The 24,595-nt window shown below is 40.6% G+C and overlaps 1 protein-coding gene across 1 annotated transcript in view; it reads right to left on the reverse strand.

The window, feature by feature from the left end:
• CCDC6 (coiled-coil domain containing 6) overlaps positions 1-24,595 on the reverse strand; it is a 107,091-nt gene that overhangs the window by 25,737 nt on the left and 56,759 nt on the right. Inside the window, exon 3 of the mRNA XM_026013579.2 lies at positions 13,929-14,057. Within this exon, the coding sequence (XP_025869364.2) occupies positions 13,929-14,057 (129 nt within the window). The remainder of the gene's footprint in view (positions 1-13,928; positions 14,058-24,595) is intronic.

The following is a 24,595-nucleotide window of genomic DNA, read 5'->3' on the forward strand; positions in this document are numbered from 1 at the left end:
GGGGACAATGGTAGGGGGTGGGGACAGTGGTGGGGACGATGCCAGGACTCAGAACAAGTCAGAAGCATGTTGTGCAGTGAAGCTAGGAGCACACTAATGGCACAAATGCTTTTTGCAGTATCAGACACCTCCTACCTGTAACAAGGAGGAGAAACTCTGGAGCAGCTTTCAGAACTCTGAGTAAACCTCTGAGCTCAGTAAGGCACATATCTGTAGAGCCTGGAGCAGCAAGAGAGCCACTGAAGCCCAGGCTTTCATTTTAGGGCTGAGATAACACCGGCCTGGGACATGGTGTGATTCTGGCAAAGTGATACCACCAAGATGGGAGTGCGATCAGTCACTGTAATGGCTGAAAGAGCTGGGTCCTATCCAACCAGCAAGTACATGGATCTTGAGGAAAAAGTAGGATTTGGGGTAAATTATGCTGCGGTTTGTAGGCCAATAATTCCTGGGAGCAGCAGAGCAGGGAGCGGGTGGCTTAGAGAGTCTGAGACATTGCCAACACAGGTAAAGGAGCAGGAAAACAGGCTGTAAACATACATGAATCCCAGGTTCTTTGTGGCACCATTGGTAGAGCTACAAGCTATCAATTTGCTGCCAGATTCAGTGAACCAAGGCTTCCTGTGGCACCACTGCTGTATCAATGCTTACTAACTAATTTCCATGAAGCCATCAACACAGGAGACCCTAGCTCAACAGCTCAGATGTGGGGGTTTCACTACACGGGCTGGCATTGCCATAGGAGTCCATTTAATCGTTAGCCTTAGAAAGAATGGGGCTTGCTGTCTTGATTTTTCAGTTTCAAAAATCTTGACTTTTGGGAAGCCCAGGTGGCTCAGCGGTTTAAGCGCCTGCCTTCCGCCCAGGGCGTGATCCTGGAGTCCGAGGATCGAGTCCCACGTCAGACTCCCTGCATGGAGCCTGCTCCTCCCTCTGCCTGTGTCTCTGCCTCGCTCTCTCTCTCTCTCTCTCTGTGTCTATCATGAATAAAATAAATAAAATCTTTAAAAAAAATCTTGACTTTTCTAAAAATAAATACATACTAAAACAATGAAAAATCCCAACTTTTCTGCATCACTGAGGATTTCTCATGGACACTGAAGGGCAAAAAGCTGGAAAAAATGGCATTGGGACTATGATCAATTATGATTAGGATTAATTCCCCCTTGAGTTCTTTATCAGAGCTGCCCCTGCATCACGTGCCTGCCTAATGCCACAACCTCTATATTTAGAGCCAAAGCATACACATTAGCTCTGCCGACTCAGACAGAAGTAGATTTTCCATGCTTACACTATCCTGGTATCAGACAATCCTCAAATCTGACAGTGTTATGTTGAGTTTACAGAGCAGTAAGTAAGACAACTTTTGCCAATGGAAAATTCAGTCCAGTGACACAGGACTTTCATCATGTTGGTCTCTGTCATCCTCTCCTCATTCCTTCCTAATAATATCTAATGGCTCTTCTCATTCAGTGTTCGTGCAACAGGCACCCACACACCTATCACCAACGTCACATTCTCAGGCAAACCCAAACCCCTTCTTTTTTTCCCCAAAGATTTTATTTATTTATTTGAGAGAGCGAGAGAGGCCATGCGCCAACAGGTGGAGGGGAGGAGGGGGAAGGAGAAAAACAAGCAGACTCCACAGTGACTGCAGAGCCCAACTTGAGGCTTGAGTTGGACACTCAACCAACTGAGCCACCCAGGTACCCAAATCCCTTCCAGCTGCTTATTCTACAAGCACACAGCACCAATGGATATTGCTGATTTGTGTAGTATTCATTTGAAAGCCTGCTTTATAATTAAGTCAGTTCAATGGACTGCCAAATTCTTTTTTTCTTCTCTTCAGTAGCTCTTCTTCCCATTGCAAGTTAATTAATGTCAGACCAGGAGTTCTTATGTTCCCAAAATAAATGCAGAAACTTCGGTAGATAAACTTAGTGCATAAAAACTAGCTGGTTCATTTGACTTCACAGCCCATCCTAGCTCTATCTTCTCAGTGGACAGATAGATACTGACCCATCACCAAAAAAGCAAAAGGTGGGAGGCGGCTGAGAGGTCACTCCCAACACCACTACACTTCTTTCTGCCTGTAGCATTTTCCTGTCTAAAGAGAACTGAGACACTGGGGTGGAGGCAGAGGTGTGAGAAAGAAATGGCTGACCAAAAAACCCTGACAACAACTTCAGCCTAACCACTGTGCTCAACCATGGAATTTTGGAAAGTTTTAGTAGATATTTTCAACCTACATTGAAAGGTTTTAGTCTAGCCATATTGTTTCCAATGGTAACATATATATACATCTATATATACACAGACATACGTATACATACATACACTATGTATATCTTGTGTGTATGTGTGTGTGTGTGTATTTAAAAAAAAAAAAGAGAGATTTACTTATTGGGACGCCTGGGTGGCTCAGTGGTTGAGCCCCTGCCTTCAGCACAGGGCATGATCCTGAAGTCCAGGGATTGAGTCCCACATCTGGCTCCCTGCATGGAGCCTGCTTCTCTCTCTGCCTCTCTCTCTCTCTGTCTCTCATAAATAAATAAAATCTTTAAAAAAAATAAATAAATAAAAGATTTACCATTTATTTTAGAGAGAGAGAGAGACTGTATGTGTGTGTGAGCAAGGGGAGGGGCAGAGAGAGAGAATCCTCAAGCAGACTCCCCACTGAGTGCAGAGCCTGATGAAAGGCTCAATCCCAGGACCTTGAGACCATGACCTGAGCTGAAATCAAGAGTTGGGAGCTTAACTGACTGAGCCACTCTGAAGCTCTGCTTCTATAGGAAAATATATTTTGAACCCCAGACCTCTGACTTAAAAAGTTTTGGTAGGCAGCCCCTTACAATTAATCCAAGATAATATAAGAGAGGGAAAAACCCATGAAATAAGGGCTACCATAAAAACAGAATACAGAAACAAAGTTTGTTATGACACACAGTAGAGAGCATTTAAGATGGTGATGATGCAAGGACAGCAACCGATGCTTAAAAAAGAAATTAGAGTCCTCAAAGACCTATATTAACCAAACTCTTAGTTCACTAGATTTTTTTTTCTCCCTAAGAGAATAGCATAAATCCTAAGAAAACAAGTGAGTGCTGGGGATTAACATGACAATCACCCAAATCACCCTTCCAGGTTAGGTAGTATCTGAAGACTATCAATAATTTAGTCCCCCCCCCCCAAAAAAAAATCCCTATGTTGAAGCCCTAACCCCTAGAGTGATGGAATTTAGAGATGTAGCCTTTGGGAGGTGATTAGGTTTAGCTGATGTCATGAGGTCAGCATCCCTTGTGGTGATGGGACTCAGGTCCTTAGAATTTCTAAGAGTCATGACAGACCTTGTAGCTTATGGCTTTCTGCTCTCCCCCACACAGGACACAAGGAGAAGTCAGCAGTCTGCAGCCTGGAGGAGAGTCCTCAGCAGAGCTCCATCACATTGGCACCCAGATCTTAGAATTCCAACCTCCAGAACCATGAGAAATGAAAAATAAATCTCTATTGCTTATAAGCCAATCTATATTGTTCCAGCAGCCCAAATGGGATAAGACAATTTTTGTTTCTACTACAAGAGTAGAGCCAATAAAAGATCTTACCTCATCCCATCCTACTTTGCCAACATATCTTGAGTTAATTATGGTTTTATATATCCATAGGAAAGAACAGGATTCATGAGGGGGCTATTAAAATAGATCATGAGCAACTGACATGAAAAGAGCTGAGCACAATGCATCATAGTCCTTATGGTAAAGTCTTATTCACAAATTAAAGAAACAAAGACAGGGGCACCTGGGTGGCTCAGTAGTTAGCATCTGCCTTTGGCTCAGGTCATCATCCAGAGGTGAGGTTCTGGGATCAAGTCCACATCAGGCTCCCTGTGGGAAGTCTGCTTCTCCCTCTGCCTAACTCTCTGCCTCTCTCTCATTGTCTCTTATGAATAAATAAATAAAATCTTTAAAAAAAAAAAAAAAAGCAACAGAGACAGAAGCTGCTTGGTCAAAAGTCGGTGCCTCTGTCGGTGTCTCTTCAGGCACAATGGAATTTTGCTCAGCCCTGACAATTCTCCTCCTAGGCTGGAAAATATCTGACCCTTGCCTTCTGGAAAAAAAAAATTTTTTTTTAAAGAAATCAAACAGCCAATTTGTGTTACAGACGAGTTGAGACAGGTGTTCACAGACCGCAGAGGCCCTGAGGTACCTATCTGATTAACCAAGCTGCAGCTGGTTTCAAAACTAAAACCAAGTTCTAGGTCATCACTGCTCATGCAATACTGAGCACAGAAGGAGCCAACGAAGTTTGTCAGTGAAGAGCAAGAGAAAAGAGAAGGGGAACTTTACTATCACTCAATAAAAATAAAATAAATAAAATAAAATAAAATAAAATAAAATAAAATAAAATAAAATAAAATAAAATAAAATAAAATAAAATAAAATAAAATAAAATAAAATAAAATAAAATAAAATAAAATAAAATAATAAAATAAAATAAAATATAAAATAAAATAAAATAAAATAAAATAAATAAAGTAAAATAAGAGAAGGGATGCTCACTTTCAAGTCTAAGAAGTAAAAAATTATCAAAAAATTTATCTATGTGTATCAGAGATATACTGATAGAGGAAAAAAGGAAAAAGATACTAAAAAAAATCATAAAGAACTATATAGCAAGCTAATTAGGGTTCCCCCTTGGGTGAAAGGAATATTGGTAATAACTGATCCTCCTGCCCTTTCCTTCCCCCACCCAATTTTCTAATGAACATTTACTATTTTTGTAACAAAAAATTTAAAGATATCTAATTTTAAAAACTATTTCCCAATACAATTTACCAGTACCTCCATTAATTTAGGAGGTTAATTTACACATACAAAATCCAGAATAAGCCAACAAATTCTCAGAGGATAAAGTATTAGGTATTTGAAATACTCAGAATTTTGCAGATAACCCAGAGTCAACCTTCTTTACCATAGTTTCCATATTTTTTCTCAGACTGTGCTCCTATAAAACTTAGACTTGTTCTTTGAAATGAACATAATTTCAGGACAATATTAATATCCCATCGATATTAACATGTGTAAATGACATTATTTCATCATTTACCACTTCAAAAAATTTTACTTTTGTTCAATGATGTTGAGAAATTAAGGCCTTTTATGTAAAAAACAAAAACAAAAACAAAAAAAACATACTCAGATTTACATGGTTTCTTTTCTGGAGTTAAGTTTTCATCACTTAACATTGGCCTAATACTATAAATATTTGCATAGTGGGTTTATAATTCTAAGGGACTTTTACAAAATATGTACCATCAATGGAACTGAGTGCACATTCTTTTGCTACATCAAGGCCACTATGGAGAAGTCCATAGAAAAGAAGTCCTATCAAAGTGTATGTTGCAGTTACACTATCACACTAGTGGGTTTCCACCAATCCATTATCTAAAATAAGCTTCTTTAAGAAAATAACATTAGGGACACTTCTCTTGATACGCTTTCTCCAAAATGAAGTCTCCGTGATAAATCATTACCACATCCATCCCACTTCCTTACACGGAGATGTTGGGTTTACTTGGCCATTCATTCATTAGCTGTGCATATTTAGCTAAGGAGGAAAAAGTTCTTTCTTAAGTCATCAACCAAATTATTGTTCTAGTCATGAAACAGATTTCATGCATTTTAAAATCACAAGCAACTAGAAAGTCTGAGTACAGTATCTCTGGATTTTACTGCCCTATTGTAGGCAAAATCTTTACCTCCAGTGCATGACCAGAAATGTACACTGTTGAACTGTGATGAGGGGTCTCTTTTGTTACACAGGAAACACATTTTGGATGTTTTCCCTGTAACATTATCTGCACCAATTGATCCACATGGCAAGTGCTATCTGATGCTTCAAAATAAAGTCTGACAAGATGGAACACAGTGAGATTTTCTACTTAATTGAAATGAGATCTAGTGAAGGAATTCTGAGGGATTTTTCCCCCCACATCCTGTAGAGAGACTTACTTATCTGTGTCCCTGAAAGAGCTCAGTATACTTTCCCAGGTCTGGAGTCAGGACCTCTCAAGTTGGCTTCATGACATCCTGACAGCTTATGGATTACAAAACAATCAACTGAAAAGAGAGCCTGCTAAAGCTTCCTTTGAATGCTGAGGATCGTCCCTAGCTTGCCTACTTCCAAGGCACAAAATCCCACTCATGTTTCCACTATGCTCTGAGGCTTTTTCCCACCTTTCCCAAATAAGCAGTAGGTAAGATGCTTGTACTCAAGCTTCTTAAGCAACCCAAACATGCTCAAGGATTTGCTACAATCAAATCGCCACCGAGCTGACTCTAGGATCTACTATGATCATTATGTCTGGCTGTGCCCTGATGCAGTTTGCCTCAATGTGGAGGTATAGGTTACGATGTTTTCTTTTAAAAAAAAAAATTAAGAGCAGGGCAGCAAATTATAATACCCATTAATATGGCTAAAAAAAGGCAGTGGAAGAAAGAGGAAAAGGCGAAAGATGAAGAAAAAATATGAATAGCAGTTGTTTAGGGGGTGGATTGTAGTCTAGGTTTTTTTTTTTTCATTTTTGTACTTCTGTTTTCCAATTTTTCTTGCAAGAGCAATGGATCACGTTTATAATACAAACTCCCAAGATTTCCATAATTTGAGATTAGCATTTGAAATAAAATTTCAAAGTATGCAGTGGTCACTAAATTTCATCTCCTTAATAGAAGTGGGCCCTCAAGTAATATGGTTGTTGTCTTCTGGGAAAAACGGCACACAGCCACCAGCAGGGACTCCCCAGAACCCCTGCAGCAGATTCCACCCACGCCAAGAATCTGCCAAGGGTGGCTGGTAGCATGAATGGAATTGTAACAAACCCAGGAGGTCCACTCTTCCCCTTTAAAGGGGAACTTTAAAAATACCTTGTTCCACAGCATTTAAAAAGACCAACCAAAGATGTGAAACAAGTTTGTATTTTGAACAAATTACCTGGCACACAGGTAAGGCAGAAAGGCCTTCTTATACGCTTAACTAAGAACCATTGTTCTAAGATCTAGAAACCTAAAACTTTCTTTTCTTTTAATAGCCCTTAAAATATACTAAATGTTTCCTTGTTTCACTAAAAAAAATAAAGTACAAAAAAAAAAAAAAAACACACACAAACTCAGAGTTCACATCACTCTGAATCCCAGCCTTGTGAGTTGTAACAGTCACAGATGGTGAGAGACCCCAGGATAAGTGGGTGTCACCTCTGCAATGCTCCTGAAGCTGAGGTCTTGTCAAGCGTCTGCCGTCAGCTGATATTGGCAGGAGGCTTAAGGGAAGCACCTAGCACCAGTTAGCACTGAGGTCTCTATGAGCCCTAATACAGCCACGTGGCTGCCTTTGGCAAAATGCTGCCTGTACAGACCAGCTTACACCCTCAAAAGCACCATGGATGTAGACCGCCATAACCTTTCTCTTTCCTTGCCCAGGAACAAAGAGGACGGGTTCAATTTCACACCTTCTTGGCCAGCTCTGTTCTGTTTACAGCATCTCTGCTCCATGTGGTGCCTGCACCCACTTTTCCCCCCAGGTCTTCTTTCCCATATCCCTGCTTCCCTGCAACAAGGCTGGACTTAGATCTATCCAACCATGTGTATCAAGCAACAAATACTTAAACCTTAGGTGCCAGGAAGCTTCAAGGAATCTTCTGTGGCTGGGGGGTTGGGGAGTTGGGGGGAAGTTACTGCAGAGGTGTCACTGGTCCCCTGCACCACAGCCACACACACAGCATAGCATCCCTCCTCACTGTCCACAGATTCACTGGTCTCCCTGGACCAGGAGACCAGGCTCCATGAGGCCAAGGACCTAACATCATCTTTCTTAGCAGAGTTTGTGCAGATAGCAGGCACATAACAAACTGAATGGATACAGGGTATGTGCCATACAAATGCACTGTGGCGTGAGCACAGAAGAAAGCTAAAAGGGCTGGGTGACAGATGACATCTGAGCACATACTGATTCATAAATTGAGGAGACCAGGTCAAGGAAGCTGGGAGACACTGTTGGCTCAGAGTATGCATGCTCACTTTCCTGGAAAATGGGTAGGGCAAAGTACCGCAGAAATTAAGTGGAAACTTCCATTATTAAAGGCAGCAGCTACAATTTCTGGAGGGCTTGCTAGATGTGAGTCAGAGGGACATGGTGGTAAGGTCGACATTGTGCCTTTCCTCCTTTAACTTATTAGAAAATTTATAGGGAAGAAACATTTTGTTTAATTGTTTGCTAACTGCTGTTTGTGTACCCAGTAACACAGGAGAAGTACTGGTCATCCTGTAACTACTTGATGGCACACATCCCTAACTGTCGGAGAAACACGTCCAAGGAGATCTCAGGGCAGAAAAGCACTACCCACAGCAGAGCATGGTTTTCCAACTGCAGGTCATGGACCATTACTGGGACTGCAAAATCAGTCCGCTGTAACCTACATTTTGTTAAAAAATGAAAACAAAATTCAACAGAAAATCAGTGCAAAGCACAAGAAGCATTGTTTTAGGAAACCCGTGCCTGTCACAGACACAGTTACAAAAACATCAGTGTCCTGGGTTGCCATGTTAACATCTCTCTTGCTGTGCAGTCCACACTGGAACAGTTCTGAGTGGAAGGATGAAAGAACATGGCTATGTGTGAAGTGTGAGGAGAGGCAGGGTGCAAGAGTAAGCCTCCCAACAAAGCTACAAATTAGGTATTGGTGTCTATGTCTACTACACAAAAGAGCTCAAATTGCTTGCCTGATGCCATACAGGTTATTCAGATGGAAGGAAGATTTGAACCCAAGGAAGAAATTTCCTTAACTATGTGGGCTAAAACTGTCGTTATAAATCGATGCTAATGAATGAAATTACCATCCAATTCTGAATCCAATTTTAGACAAGGGGATCTCAGCTTTTGGGGAGTCAGGGATATCTCAGCTAAAAGATGACACCCCCATTCCAAACATAAGAGAAAACCACATTTGCTGGGCCAGCTAGACAACAGAGAAAGGACGTCAATATGTGGCAGGTGATCCTGTTCGTGATGCAAGTGTTAGCTAAATTATGGGACTAATTCTCCATTAATTCATTTCACTTGCTTGTACTTCCTCTAGTCCACCTGCTTATGGCCACTGTTTCCTCCTTTCCCACAGTTTTCTATGCCAAGTGTACAGAGGGCCCTCCACAGAGCTGACTTGAACTTCACTTAATAAATAAGCTAATGCTGCCTGCTTTTTAATACTAGTTATCCTTCTCCAGAGAAAGAAGAAAAATCCTTCCTGGTTGGCAGAAAACATTTAAGGTCAAGATTTCCTGACACTAAGAGAATATTCCAAGTTCTAAATGTTCTTACTGTCACCTCAGAAAATGTGAATACCAAAAAGAGACTAACAATGACCATGTTTGAACAAAAATTTTCAAACAAGGGTTTTGCAAGAAGTGACCACCAGTTGAAAAAAAAAAAAAAAAAAAAGCTCATAACAACACAAAAGTCAAGATGACTAAACTAATCCTAGTCTACAGTGGGAGCCTCCTGGCATGTGAGTTGCAAATGATATATCTGCTATGGGAACTGCCATCTAGAATATATAAGGAACTCTTACAATTCAGTAAGAATATGATCTTTAATAGACATTTGTACGAAAGATACAAAAATGGCCAAGTAGTACCTAAAAGATTCTCAAAATCATTAGTCATCAGGAAAATACAAAACTACAATGAGATACCACTCCACATTTACCAGGATGGCTATAATCAATATGGTGTAGCCACTTTGAAAAACAGTCTAGGGGTGCCTGGGTGGCTCAGTCAGTTAAGCATCTGACTCATGGTTTCAGCTCAGGTCATGGGCTTAGGGCCTTGGGATTGAGCCTCACAGTGAGCTCCATGCTCAGCATGGAGTCAGCTTTTCTCCCTCTGCCCCTCCCCCAGCTCACACTTGGGCACACTCTCCAAACTAAGTAAATCAATCTTTAAAAAGGAAAAAAGAAAAACAGTCTAGCAATCTCCCCAAAACGTAAACATGGAGTTACCATAAAATCCAGCAAATTTACTCCAAGATATGTGCCCAAGAAAAATGAAAACATATAGCCACATGAAAAACTGAACCTAAGGGTGACCTGAGTGACTCAATCAGTTAAGCATCTGACTCTTGGTTTCAGCTCAGGTCATGATCTCCGGGTCATGAGATCAAGTCCCACAATGGGCCCCACACTCAGCCTGCAGTCTGCTTTTGCTCTCTCTCTGTGCCCTTTCCCCAACACAGCTTATGATCTTTCCCTAAACCTTTTTATAAAAATGTACATGAATGTTCAGAGCAGCACTATTTGTAAAATCCAAAAGTTTAAAACACCCAAATGTCCATCAAATAATGAATGGATTCACAAAATATGGTATACCCATGCAGTGAAACATTATTCAGTCAGGAAAAGAAGTACTGATACATACTACATACTACAACATGGATAAAACCCTTATACCAAGTGAAAGAAATCATTCACAAAAGATGACATACTATAGGATCCCAATTTTATGAAGTATCCAGAATGGGCAAATACAGAAACAGGAAGTAGAACAGTGGCTGCTTAAAGGGAATGAGAAATTCAGAGTGGCAGCTGACAGATATAAGGTATCTTTTTTTTTTTTTTTAAGATTTTATTTATTTAAATAAGAGAGATACAGAGAGAGAGGCAGAGACACAGGCAGAGGGATAAGCAGGCTCCATGAAGGAAGCCTGATGTGAAACTCAATCCCGGGACTCCAGGATCATGCCCCGGGCGGAAGGCAGACCCTAAACCACTGAGCCACCCAGGGATCCCCAAGGTATCTTTTTTGAGGTGATGAAAACGCTCTAAAATTGATGGTGCTTATGGTTACACAATTCGTAATATACTAAAAATCAATAAACTGTGCATTTTATTTATTTATTTATTTATTTTTTATTTTTTATTTTTTATTTTTTTTATTTTTTTAATTAATTTTTATTGGTGTTCAATTTACCAACATACAGAAAAACACCCAGTGCTCATCCCGTCAAGTGTCCACTTTAAATGGATAATTTTTGTGGTATGTGAATTTATCTCAATAAAGCTACTACCTCCACCATCAAAAAAAAAGTGACTTAGAGTATTAAGCAGAGGAACCAGGTTCACATCCAGTTCCTTTGGAATCCAGTGCTCAATCCCTAAACACTACACCGTACATCCTTCCAAAACACAAATGACCACTCTCCAGTTACCTGGCCAAATCTACACTTAAACTCTTCCAACAAAGCAGTGGTATACTGTAAGACACGTGAGATAATTAACTTCAAATGGCTTACAGTTTAAAAAATAGGTTTATTGTCAGATAAATGAGCATAGGCATGTACTACATACAAATCATTATAATACATAATGTACTACATGCCTTTGGTCTTGATAATGATCTATAATAAAGGATATATTCTGTAACATGGACTGTATCATACAGCATATCACATGGATGATAATCACGAGATGACCAGAAGAGAGGATCAGACCACATTCATGGAAACACAGAAGAGATTTGGTTCTACTGGGAGGAAAAAACAAAAACAAACATTCCCCCAAAGCACTTACTAAAATTATTTATAGTTAAACAAAATACAGAATAAGGTCCCCAACATTCAATCACCCTGGACATATCTAAAACAAAGGGTGAGGGTGAAGGGAGTTTCAGGATGATGATAAATTTATCCATCTTAATTAAAATAGGAACTTCATACCCCAGATCTGAGGTTTATTTCCAGAATAGAGCTTTACAGTGCATAGATTCCACTGTGGAAATCCATTGCTTAATGGGCTGAGGTCTGAAATAACCCTGAGAGTGCACTCTGTCATTAACCTGGTGAGAATGTATGCCTTGGACATCATTTTAAAGGGTTTCAGTTACTAAAGTCCCCAAGGAGTCTTAAGATGGTACAACAACCCACTTCCTCTCCCCCATGGACTCTGAGATCAGACCATCCTCTCTCAGACGCCAGGCCACTACCTCCACCTTGTGGCCACAGCCCCAGTCCCAGGATCCCCTTCGGAGCTTCTGAACAAATGCAAGAGAGAAGCTGTGTCAATTACTGACAGCCATCACCAGGAAGGCCATGACCAAGTGAAGTTCTCACACCAACCACCATGAACATCTGACTTGGTCACTTGGTTAGCTCTTGATTAAGAAATACCAATAACAAATACTTGATGTGTCAGGAGCTTAAACAAGAATCTTCAAAGTTTTAACTTGAATGGAACTGGTTATTGTCTATCTTAGGAATTAAGCAGGTGAACTTTGGAACAAAATGTTTTTAAACTGTGTATGGTAGGAGTTTTCTTAATTTAGATACTGCATCTGAATTTCGAAGATAAATGGTAAGTATAGATTACTCTGGATATGTATAAAATAGCCAACCTTTGGGATGCCTGGGTGGCTCAGTTAAGCATCTGTTTTTGGTTCAGGTCATGATCCTAGGGTCCTGGGATGAGTCCTGTATCCAGCTCCCTGCTCAATGCGGAGTCTGTATCTGCCTCTCCCTCTCCCCCTCACTCATATTCTCTCTCTTTCAAATAAATAAATAAAATCTTAAAAAAAAAAGTCAACCTTTGTAAATGGAACTTTCTTTTACCTGGAAGGGATAGAGAAATGTTTTTAGGACCATTATTCACAGTCTTAGAGAACTCAGTGACATTCCTTTCTTTGATACACGGAGATTCAAGAAAAACATGGAAAACAGAAGTCAGGTTAAAACCAACCCTGACCTCCTCTCAAACCTGACATTTACATCATTTCATTCTCAGGAACAATAATGAAACAGCCTTGGGAGTGATTTCCCAACCAGTCAGCACGGACTGAGACATACAGAAAGACTCTCACGTTGAGATAAATCAGACCACTTTACATCAAAGGTAGCCAAACCATCGAATTGGCAATCAGGGTCAAACTTACAAAGAGCTAGATCTTCATCAATACACTGAATTTTACACGGAAGCCAGATCACAGTACATGATGGTCAGCTTCTTATAATTTATCTTAGGGAAAGTAAAAAAGCATTTGGGAGGGGCAGGAGGGAAAGCATTAGGGAGGAGAAAAAAGCATTAGGGAGTACCTAGGCTAGGGATAACAAGTACTTTTGTCTGACATACCGACTTAGATGGGCTTATGGTGGCTGCCCACAGTTCTGTGTGTGTCGAAGGAGCACAAGGACCAGTCTGGAGTCTCCAGGCAAGGCCCATGCTCAAACACAAATGTCTGCCAAGGACAACAGACATAGGGACGGATGGACATTATTAATCTCCACCTTTTAGAGAGCTTCCCATGACTGATTTGTTTGTCCTTCTCTGTTTACAAATGGAAAACTTGGGTCCAGAGAAGTTAATGCAAGGTCATACAACTAATTAGTGGCTGAACCAGGATAAGCAATCAGGTCTATGACTCCACATCCATATCAACAAATCGAAAAGATATGGTTCAAATAATACTGGTAATAATTGCTAATAATACTGCTAAAAATTCAAAGAAAAACGTGAATTGTTTGTTCTGAAGAACTCCTGAGAAAGGTTTTAGTCCACGCCAACACTGTCTCAGGAACCTTCACAGAACCCATCCTGGGTTGCATACACACTGTTCGCCCTTTGTAAAGGGAACCTGACATTTCCTGCCTGTGAATCAGTACATCACAACATATCTCCAGAAACTTTATTAATTGGGATTAAAAACAGAGAAAGTGTGTGAGAGAGAGCAGGTGCTCTGCAGATCAGTTGACGCTTACTTTAGAAATGAAGTTTCCAACTATGGGAAGAAACAGCTGGAAGGTATTTTTCACTTATATTCCTCAGGCTGTCTGAAGACCTAAAAGAACATGTTGATTATAGGAGAAAAAAGTATATGGAGAGAACTAGAGATTCTTACCTGTTCTAATGTAAGCTGCTTAGAAATGGTATCATTCTCCAGTTTTTTTATTTTCTTCATCAGTTTGTTGACCTGGAATTCCTGCTCCTGTTCCAGATGCTGTTCTAGCTCAGCTTTCTCATGCTGCAACTGGAAGATGGAAAAAAAACACACACGTGAAAATCTAGATACTCACAAGCCAGGGAAACACAGGCTCTAAGAGCTGGTTACACTGAGTAAGAGGTATCAACACAGAAGTTACAATCCTTGTTTCTGCTGATTGCCAAGTGTAACTGTGAGGAACCTGTTCCTCGGTTCCTCTAACTTAAAACCAAAAATTATAGCACACACACACAGGCACCTTTGACCTGAGCCAAAAGGCTGAAAATGGCAGGGCAGACAAACCTCAGCATCAAACCATGATGAAACACAAATTTCTGTTTTTAAAAACTCGTAAGAGGGATGCTTGGGTGGCTCAGTGGTTAAAGCGTCTGCCTTCGGCTCAGGGTGTGATTCTGGGGTCCCGGGATCAAGTCCCACATCGGGTTCCCTGCATGGAGCCTGCTTCTCCCTCTGCCTGTGTCTCTGCCTCTCTCTCTCTTTCTCATAAATAGGTAGATAAAATCTTAAAAAAAAAAACTCATAAGAAGTTGCCTCTGTAGGGAGGAAATGGGAAGGTAGGGAATGAGGTAAGGAAGGAAGCTTGCTTTTCAATATACACACACACATACACCATATGCACATACATACACATCTATACATACATCTATATACATACACATACATATATACACACACACACACACACACACATACATACCAACATATATATACACATACCCTGTGGTACTTCTCAAATTTTATATACTATCATAAAAATTAAATTAAAAATAGAAATTTTACAGTTAGTTTTTACTAAATGAATTCATTTACTCAGATTTATATAATGTGTGTGTAAAAAAGGAAGAGATGTCACAATCACAAAGTATACTTAGTAAATTATTCTGAATGCTATTTCCCAATATACTAACAAGCATCCTTTGGCAAAAATCAGTATAATTAATTATCTTTCTATAATGAAACCATACATCACACCTCCTACATCTTTCCTAAAAATCAAGGTGGGGGGGAGGAGACTTCTTATTTATACAAGTAAAAGACAGAGTTATGGTGTCATTGAAAAGTTTTTTTAAAAACGTACTCCAACCATTGAAATCAAAAAAGGAATAAAGGAATTCCATCAGACATATGACAACTGGGGTTCTCAATAAGAACTATGCATTATTTCTAACATTCTCAATTGGGAGGTTGTGTTGATCCATAGCAGAGGTTGGACAGAATGATACCAACAGGGTCCAATATTTTCAAAATCAAGGGGAGGGTAAGTAAAAGCTATTATAAACAAGGAATCACAGTTTTATGTAGGGGTCTAAGCTGACACTGCTCCCTAATTTTACCTTCAAAACCATTTCTTCAGGGAAACACTGTGTACCACAATCTTCATATGCATTAGGCAGGCATGGTCACCCCCATTTTATATGTGACAAAACAAGTGACTGGACCAAGATAATTCAGCTGGAAGGCAGCAGAGTCTAGGACCCACCTCCTACTCTGAACACCAAGCCAGGGTTCTCCACTGGATCCTGAGCAAACCTAAGAGGAATCAAGTTCAGACTCCTCCAGTGGTCACTGCATCCTTGGTGTTTAAAATGATCAACCAGAAACCAGTAAGCCATGCATGCTCGCCTGGAGGATGCTGTTTCTTTGTAAATCCTGTATATGGTATGATGGGCAACAGAAAGATTAGCTGGCCCTGAGCAACCTCAAAAAGCTGCACCGAAACCTCTCCACACTGGACACAATTCCAATGCTCTGTAAGCACATACTTGGTTAAAAAAAAATTTTTTTTTAATCTGACATAGTCTTCTAACACTGGAAACGTTGACTAAACAGATGCTTGTTTTCCTCCAACTGTTTCTCATGTGCAACTCCAAAAAAAGCTGGTCAACCTTGCAGGGACCCAGGAAAAAAGCAGATGCGAGGTGGTGCTTACAGTGACAAGTCTATTTTTAGCTGGCTCTTTAAAACTCAGGTTCTGCAAGATCAAGCAGTAATTAAAAGAAATAAGAGAAATGGATAGAGAACAAGAAGAGATCTTGGCATTTTAGACAAAAGACCCCAATGGGACAAATATCACTCATGGGGGAAAAAACAGCAAAGCGTACAAGTCTCCACCTTTTTATTCTATGAACATGACTTGTGTGTCTTCTCTCTATAGGTCCCACCTTAGACATAGGTGACATCACTAGTGAAGACATTATCCTTGCCCTAAAACAGTTTATGGACACTAAGCTTAAATGTTATCTATTGGTTTTAGAAAAATGAACTCTAGTCTTGAAACCTTTAAATTCTTTGCCAAGTTTTTTAAAAAAAATATTAGCTGTTTTCCTCCAATATGTTTTCAATTGCTGCCATTTTATTTGAAAAAACACCCCCCTTTTTGTTTTTTTAGCATTATTCTTCTGCCCTGAAGTAAATGAAAACAATAAAGGATTCAATCTAACGCTGAAAAATGTCTGGCCCATGAAGCCGCATTTGTCACAGAATATTAATCTGAGAAAAGGTAAGGCTGTCATTGGTTTACAGGAAAATATTCCTATTTAGACAGATGGTCTATATTGTCAATATCTGATTAGGTACTTCCTTTAGAATACAGATTAAACTAATAATAAAAGCCATAAAAGCTCTCGATTTTAAGAGGCTTTTTCCTCTCAAGAGCTATACCCTAAGGAGAATTTGATGGTAAATCTGTTGTTACCATAACTCAAGTAAGGTCCCTGGGTTACACTAACCCATTTGGAAAAGATCAAGCCATCCTGAGACTGTTTGCCGAAGATTCAGTGTTCGCCATCCCCAAAAGACAGAGTGGGAACAAACAGCTCTGCTGCCTGCTTTGTTCTGACATCCCTCAGGTGACAGGCAATTTCAGAGCAGAGCATGGAGTTTCTGAGCAGAAAACAGGGTTCTTCCTTGGAACAAAGAAACCACAATACAAAGAGAACCACAGATATACAGAAACATCCCTCCCTTCAAAATCATGAGAGAATTAAGATGAGCGATAAGCAGGTAGCAGAGCAAGGGAGGGATCCTGAGTAACTCACCGACCACAGAATTTACCCAACAAAAATCCAGAAATTGTTTGTTTTAAACAGATACCATGTAAATTCAAGCCATTCAGCTCCAACAGGGCTTGAGATGACCTCCTGAATCCACCTGCCCATGTTAAACCCATAGTTCATGACACCACAAACACTCTAAATGGAGCCTGGCTTATAGGCCGACACAAAACCTGCTATCAGAAAAAAACTCCAGTTTCAGTGGCATCTTCAAGGTGGGCATAAAACTCAAGGCATGATTTTAAAGTTCTAATCAAAGGTCTTAACACTTTACGAGCAATTTTAAATCTTCCAAGGTCAGTGATTTTGAACTAGAACAAAAAAAATCATTCACACTGAAAAGTAAATAGACAAGCAAATTTTATTAATACATTTGAAATACATTCATGTGTTTGCCTTAAATATATCCAAAGCAAAATTATTAGGTAGATTAAAAATTTTTTAATCAGATTTTTCTATAAATATACTTTATAAAGTCAATCACAAAGATTATGAAACAGTTTTATAACTCCTACTCTTGCAATATATTAACATTAAAAAAAAACCCTGTAGAATGGAAACTATGTTATATAACAGATAATCAGCAGCAAATGGAATTAGGGTTATATGAATAAAGGCTTGCTCCTTAGGATTCAGTATTAATAAAAAAAAAATCAACATAACTGAGAAAGCCATTAGCAAAGATACAAACTGTAAATCTATAAAATTCTTTTTTTTTTAAAAGATTTTATTATTTATTTATTCCTGAGAGTCACAGAGAGAGAGAGGCAGAGACACAGGCAGAGGGAGAAGCAGACTCCCTGCAAGGAGCCTGATGTGGGACTTGATCCCAGATCCCGGGATCACACCCTGTGCCGAAGACAGATGCTCACCCACTGGGCCACCTAGGCTTCCCGAACCTCTAAAATTCTAAGGACTTAAACTTGAGCATTTTGTTACTATATCTACTCATTATATACTGAGCCCAAAAGCAAAGGTCCAGCCCATTAAAAAATACAAGTATAACATTATTTTGACCTAAAACAGGCTAGGCTTAAGCATAATTCAATCACACATAAATGCCATCTTTTTTATAATTTACAAAGGCTTTCTGGAGCCACTTCTGTGAACCATGCCTCCTATATAAGAGATTCAAGAACTCCTTACTTATGGCTCAGTGGTTGAGCGTCTGCCTTTGGCTCAGGGCGTGATCCTAGGGTCCTGGGATCAGGTCCCGCATCAGGCTCCCTAATGCCTATGTCTCTGCCTCTAAGTCTCTCAGGAATAAATAAATAAAATCTTTAAAATAAAAATAAAATAAAATAAAATAAAAAAGAACTCCTCACTGAATGCCTTTTATTCTGGGCAAAATCCTCTCTAGCAGGTAGAGAGCCTGAAAACTGTTCACCTGAGAAAACCACCACAGGTGCACGGGTAGGCTGGCTGTTGAGCCAGGTTCCCACCCAGAATGCAGCAGGTTTGCCAAATTCCAGTCTGGATGAAGTGTGTGTGCAAGCCTGGGTTTGTTGTCATCTAGCCAATGCCAAGTGAGGCAAGCCTCCCAGCCACTAGCCCCGGGACCCAGCTTTTAATGCAACTTCTGAGTAAGCCCAAGATGCTCCCTCCCCGGTTCTCACCAATCCATGCTAAATATTTCTCTCTGTGTACTTACTACCCAGTCCTGCAACCAACATCCTGGGTTTACTGACAGCCACCAAGCACTAGAACTATCTGCACCAGACTAAGTAGAGAGCACCATAGGGCAGTAACTACACTGAGTCAGTAGGTTGTCAAAAACAATTTATCATGTTATCCTTATAAGCTTTGTAAAAAAGTTCAAAACTATCTCTCACAGCATTGAGTCTTTTATGAACCAAGTTTTCAACCACTCTACTGAGCAGCCTGAGCAGAAAGTCAGCCTCCTACTTCAAATGCATTATGTCACCACTAAATGCCTCTTGGGCCCACACTTATTTCCACCTCCAAACCCCTTCTGTTACTGGAACCATCATTCTCAATCAACACCTCACATCTCATCAGTTACCAATTGGCATTAAATCAGCCTCCCTAACAGCTGTCAAACCACCCTCTTCTTCCTGTGCTCACGGCCCCAATCTAGTTCAAGTCTTTCATTCTTCTTCCCTGGGCCACTGCCAAAACATCTCCTCAGATCCAATGTAGATCATCCACAAACCCTAATACCTCAGTAAGCCACTCAAAACCCTTCAATGACTCCCTATTCCCTGAAAAGGTACAACATCACTGGCATAACATTCCAGTCCTTCCATGATTCAGTCCCTATGCAAGTTTCCCATGCTCTCCTCATGATATTTCACACTCTGCTGAAAGTGATAGTCTAAGGTTTGCAAACATAAATTCCTTCAGGGTCCAGACATCTAGCAAAGAAGGGATGGGCCTAGGTACAGGGAGTGGCTGGAACTGTGGTTAGAGTCCAAGTTCATGTCTTCCTCTAAAGACTCTTTCCCTAAAAAATAAATTTAAAAAACTGAAACCCATCATGCGAGGCAAACACCTGTGGAGACCACTCTGGCCCAGGGCCTTACATGGCAAGCTTTGCCAGTCACATGGGAACACTGTAGCACAAGTAGCTGCACACCCCCACCCCCACCACCCTGGTCAGGCTGTACCCTCTGGTACAGTGCTGGAATCCCTCCCTCCAACCTACTGAAGGTGTGGGGAGGGCTGGGAAAACATCTTTCACAGCGCCTTCCCACATGCCCTCCTCCCTTTAAGCTGTGATAAGCACACTGTACTTTCCGTGCATTATAATGTCTAGTTCATGGTGTTTCATATTCTATCATCACTTACTTCCAAAAGCAGCTAACACTTCAAGGCACTAGTTACTATGTACCAAGCATTTTACCTCCATAACTCTGTGGCAGATACTACCATCTGCCTTTTGCAAAAAATAAAACCATAGCTTAGAAAGTCAAGTACCTGCTCCAAGTCACACAGCTGAGGAGGGGTAGAGCTAGGATAAAAACTCAGGTCTCTGCCTTTGTCTTTCCCCCGGATGTGAGCAACTGTGTACATTCTCGATCACCCTTACAGGATTATAAGTTCCATGAACAGCAGTGCCTAGGATGTACTGAATTCCACTCCAGATGATGTAGAAAATGTCTTGTCTGGGCAAATACTGACTGGAAAGATGATAAAAGCCTCACTTCCTTCATACTGTTTCCTAGATTAAAAGTCTCAGGATAAAACGAAACAACTAGGCAAGTATAAAGGGTCCCATTACTACATACGTAGTACCCTCAGGAGACCAGCACCCAATCAAGAAACAGAACATTGCCTGCTCCCCCGAAGCCTGGTGTGTCCCTTCCAGATCACAGCCCTCCATCCCTGAGAGGTAATCGCTCTCCTGATTCTTACTTACAGTAAGAATTCTTTGCATTCTTTCTTTTAAAATAAACTGTTCCTTGCCTATATATTTCTAAACGTTAGTTTTGCATTTTTTTTTGCCTTTTATTTAGCACCCTCTGCTAAATTAACTTGTGATTTCATTCACCCACATTACTGAGTCTAACAATATTTTTATTGCCTTATAATATCCCACTGGATGAGCACAATACAATTTATTCACTCTATGGACAATGGGTATTTTGGTCATTTGGGGTTTTTTTGTTTTTGTTTTTTTACTATTACGAACAATGTCACAAAAAACATTCTTCAATACATCTGGTGCACATGTGCACCCACTGTGAAATCAATCCAGGAGTGGAAGTGCTGAGTCACAGACAGTGAATATTTCCAGTATCATTAGGTAATGCCAAATTGTTCTAAGCAATTGCAACCATTTCTATTTTCTGACAGCATAGAGAAGACTTGTGGTTTATTTTGCCTTTCAATGTGTACTTGTTCATTTGTTTATTGCTCATTTGGCTATCTGTTTATGTGAAGAGTCTGGTCAAGTCTCTATCCATTTTTCTTTGGGACTGTCCACTTTTCTTACTGATTTGTAGTTTTGTATTGGTTATATAGGTTACAAATATCTTTTCCTACCCTGTAGCTTGTCCTTGCATTTTCTTTATGTGATTTACAATGATACGTACTTGCTCTTCTCTAGGCATTAATTAAGGACAACTCTCCCGAAAGTCTCGTTTGGGAGAATTTCTATCCTGCTGCCTATCTGTAATTTCCATGTGGATGTCTAGACATCTCAACTGAACTTCTGAGCTTCTCACTGCAAATCTATCTGACTTATTACCTTTCCCATCTTACATGATGGTAACTATTCTAGTCATTGAAACCAAAACCTCAAAGTCTTTCTTGATCCTCTCTTTGGCTCAAACCTACTTCTAATTCATCCTTAAATCCTAAAAGGATATTCCTTCAAAATGCACCTAGGATCCAATGGTCACCATCTTCACTACTACATCCTAGAACAACCCACTCCATTTCTTTGTGTGGACTATGGAATAGCCTTCTAATAGACCATCTAGAACCCACCGTGGCCTCCACTTCATAATCTCTTCTTGACATAGCAATCAAAGCAAGATCACTTCATTAATTTGCTCAAATCCCTTTCTTGCCTGCCACCCCCCTCCTGTGGCTCCCATCTCAGAGTGAAAGTCAAACTCCTGACCATGGCTCAAAGACTCTACATGATCTGCATGCTGGCCACCAAACCCCCAGACCCATTACCTCCCAATCTCATCTCTTATTCCTCTTCCTCCAGCACTCCATTCCAACCACATTGACCTCTCTGCTGGTCCCCCAGCATGGAAGCATGATCCCACTAGGTACCTTCTTGTCCTCTCTGGTTTCAGTGCTTCTCCCTCAGAAATCTACTTATAGGGTGGGGTTTTTTTCCCCAATAAACACAGTACACTACTGTAAAGGTATTTTCTCACATTTTCTTAATAAGCATTTTCTTTTCTCTAGCACAGGAAGCTTGAAAGCCTTTGCCCTTGCTCTGACATTTTTGGGAGCCCGTACTGGTACATCCAATCCAGCCCTAATGTCAACACACATACGCACACTTGGAAGAAAACTCCGTGATTTCTGAAGACTCAACAACTGCATCAAGTTTATTGTGTTTTCTAATCATAATGCAAATTAGGTTGGACAGAGATTTTTGGCAGGCTACTAAACAGGAAAATTCTGGCTCATAATTTGGCCTCCGGAGGCTGTATCATTTAAAATGCATTAAAAACATCCCACGAGCCCCCTGATGTATTGGGAACACAATGTATAAGCCCCTTGCTCCATGAAAAGAAACAAAGAACAAAGCAGAGGTGCAGATAATTTGTAATAAAAACAACACACTCACATACATACCCTCTAACCCAACTGTTTTGTAAGCTATAGGTAATAGCAAATTTTTCAGACCAGCATTAATAGCCCTTAAAAAAGGCCACTGCTCTGGCTACCTTAATGAACATACTTCAAGGTGTCTTCTCCTCTGTCACAGGAGGGCAGAAACAGTTTTCATCTGAATGGATGCAATAGCATCTTAGCCTAGGTGCCTTTAAAATTAACTAGAGAATTTCATACATATTTATTGCTGGGACATGTGATGTTGCTGCCTGCACAAACAAAATCATTGCATGGCCTCCCCGGGACTGAGCAAAGTCAGGGTCAAAGGCAGCCTCAGATTCTGGTGCACATGCTTGAGAACAGGGGACCTGACACTCTATGCTCACTTCTTATGTCTGCAGGCATGCCTACTACCCAGAGACACAGCCCTTCTGGGGTTGGGGCAGCACCCACTCCAGAAAGCCATATCCATTAAAATGGAACTGGAAGGAGAAACTACTCCAGAATTGAGGGGAGGAGAAGGAAAGGGTAAATGAAGCAGGATACCTTTGTCTAGATGAATAGACAGATTCAAGGACTTACTCAAAATCTACCTCTCGGTTTTATTCCTGTGCCAACAGAGGGGGAAGAATAATGCCATTGCACGAACGTCCTCCTACACTACGTGGCTGTAAGTCATTTGGTAGTGACAGCTTCCACAGTGGCATCTGCCCTTAACTTCCTTCCTGCCCTCTCTGTTCATCACCTTTCCCTGGATGCAAGGAAACATCAACTATGTGCATTCCAGAACACATTCTAATCTCAGGGACCAAGTCAATAACAATAAAACCCTGGCACTACACAAGATATCCAGAAGATGACTTTTATTCTTAGATATTTTGAATCACCAATAAGAATGTGCCCTCCCATAAGGACATAACAATTTCTATTATAGCTATTGTGGTATTATATTCTGAGGATCAGATCCAGTTTCAAATGTGAATCAAAGTACAAAACTATTGACCTATTTTTTATTTTAAGGTCTAAAATTTAAAAGTTGGATTAGATTGAAAAGATTCAGACATATATGTAATACTCAATACCCTTATCTCAGTCCTGTTCCAGGGCTTTAAAAAAAGAAAAAGTATTCATTAACTCTTGGCAGCAGTATTGGCTGAGAGAAGATTGCAGACAAGAACAGGACTTCCCAAAGAGCAGGAAGTAAACTTGATGCATCAGGCTTACATAAAAGCCAAGTGAAAAAAATCCACAATTGCTAAAACCACTATCAATCTCAGTGATGTCAGGTCTTTCAGTTGGCACTAATGATTGGTAATGAACAGAGGAGTTAGCCATTATTTAAAAAAAAAAAAAAAAATTTAAGACTGAGGACCAGTGGAATAAATCATATCAAGACTGACAAGACAGGTAAGCTAGTTATTAGAGCCTTCTGATACTACTTAATGATCTGAGCATTCCAGTATCTTCTATCACCTACAAATGCGTCCAAGTCTGTAGTGGGCTTCTGTGCACGGAGGTCGATGACAAACAGCAGAACCGGGGGTAAGGCGCGTGGCAACGAGTATCAGCCGAGCAACATCAAACGCGAGCACAAACACGGCTGGATCCGGCGCCTGAGCACGCCAGCCGCGTCCAGGTCGTCCAGGTCATCCCTCGCCGCATGCACAAAGGCCGCTGAGCCGCTGAGCCGCTGAGCGAAGCTGGAAGCTGCCGGCGGGACCCTACCCCGCCCCCACGGCCCCGCCCTATTGGAGCATTTCTCCTTCCTGGAACCTCTCCTGCTCTTGTTTTTGTGGGGAGCTGGGACAACTGAGACATGAGCGCTCCTCGAACTGGGAGAAGTCTAGGGTTGTACCGAAAGTAGAAGCAGGAGCTCAGACCTTGCCGAGTCTCTTTCTACGATACTGATACTGAATTAGGAAGAATTCCGGACAGATAGTAGGGGTCACCAGTGAACCCCGTGGATTCTGTTCACGGCTCTCACCACCAGTTACCCACAACCCACCTGCGCCCTCCTGTGTTATTTGAGAGCAGAACTCAGACAGTGGGTTATTTCTTAAGTATTTCAGAATGCATCTCTCCAAGAAAAGGGCTCTTAAAGACATAATCACAAAACTTTACACACCTAAAGAAAGTGGTTAAGAATTCCTTAATATCATTGCCTAATAAATGTTGAAATTAAAAAAAAAACTATGATACAACTATGATAGTAGAATCTATGTTCCAAAAGACAGGGACACAGAAGGTTTC

This window comes from Vulpes vulpes, chromosome 4 (genome assembly GCF_048418805.1).
Source record: "Vulpes vulpes isolate BD-2025 chromosome 4, VulVul3, whole genome shotgun sequence".
NCBI classification, from domain to species: domain Eukaryota; kingdom Metazoa; phylum Chordata; class Mammalia; order Carnivora; family Canidae; genus Vulpes; species Vulpes vulpes.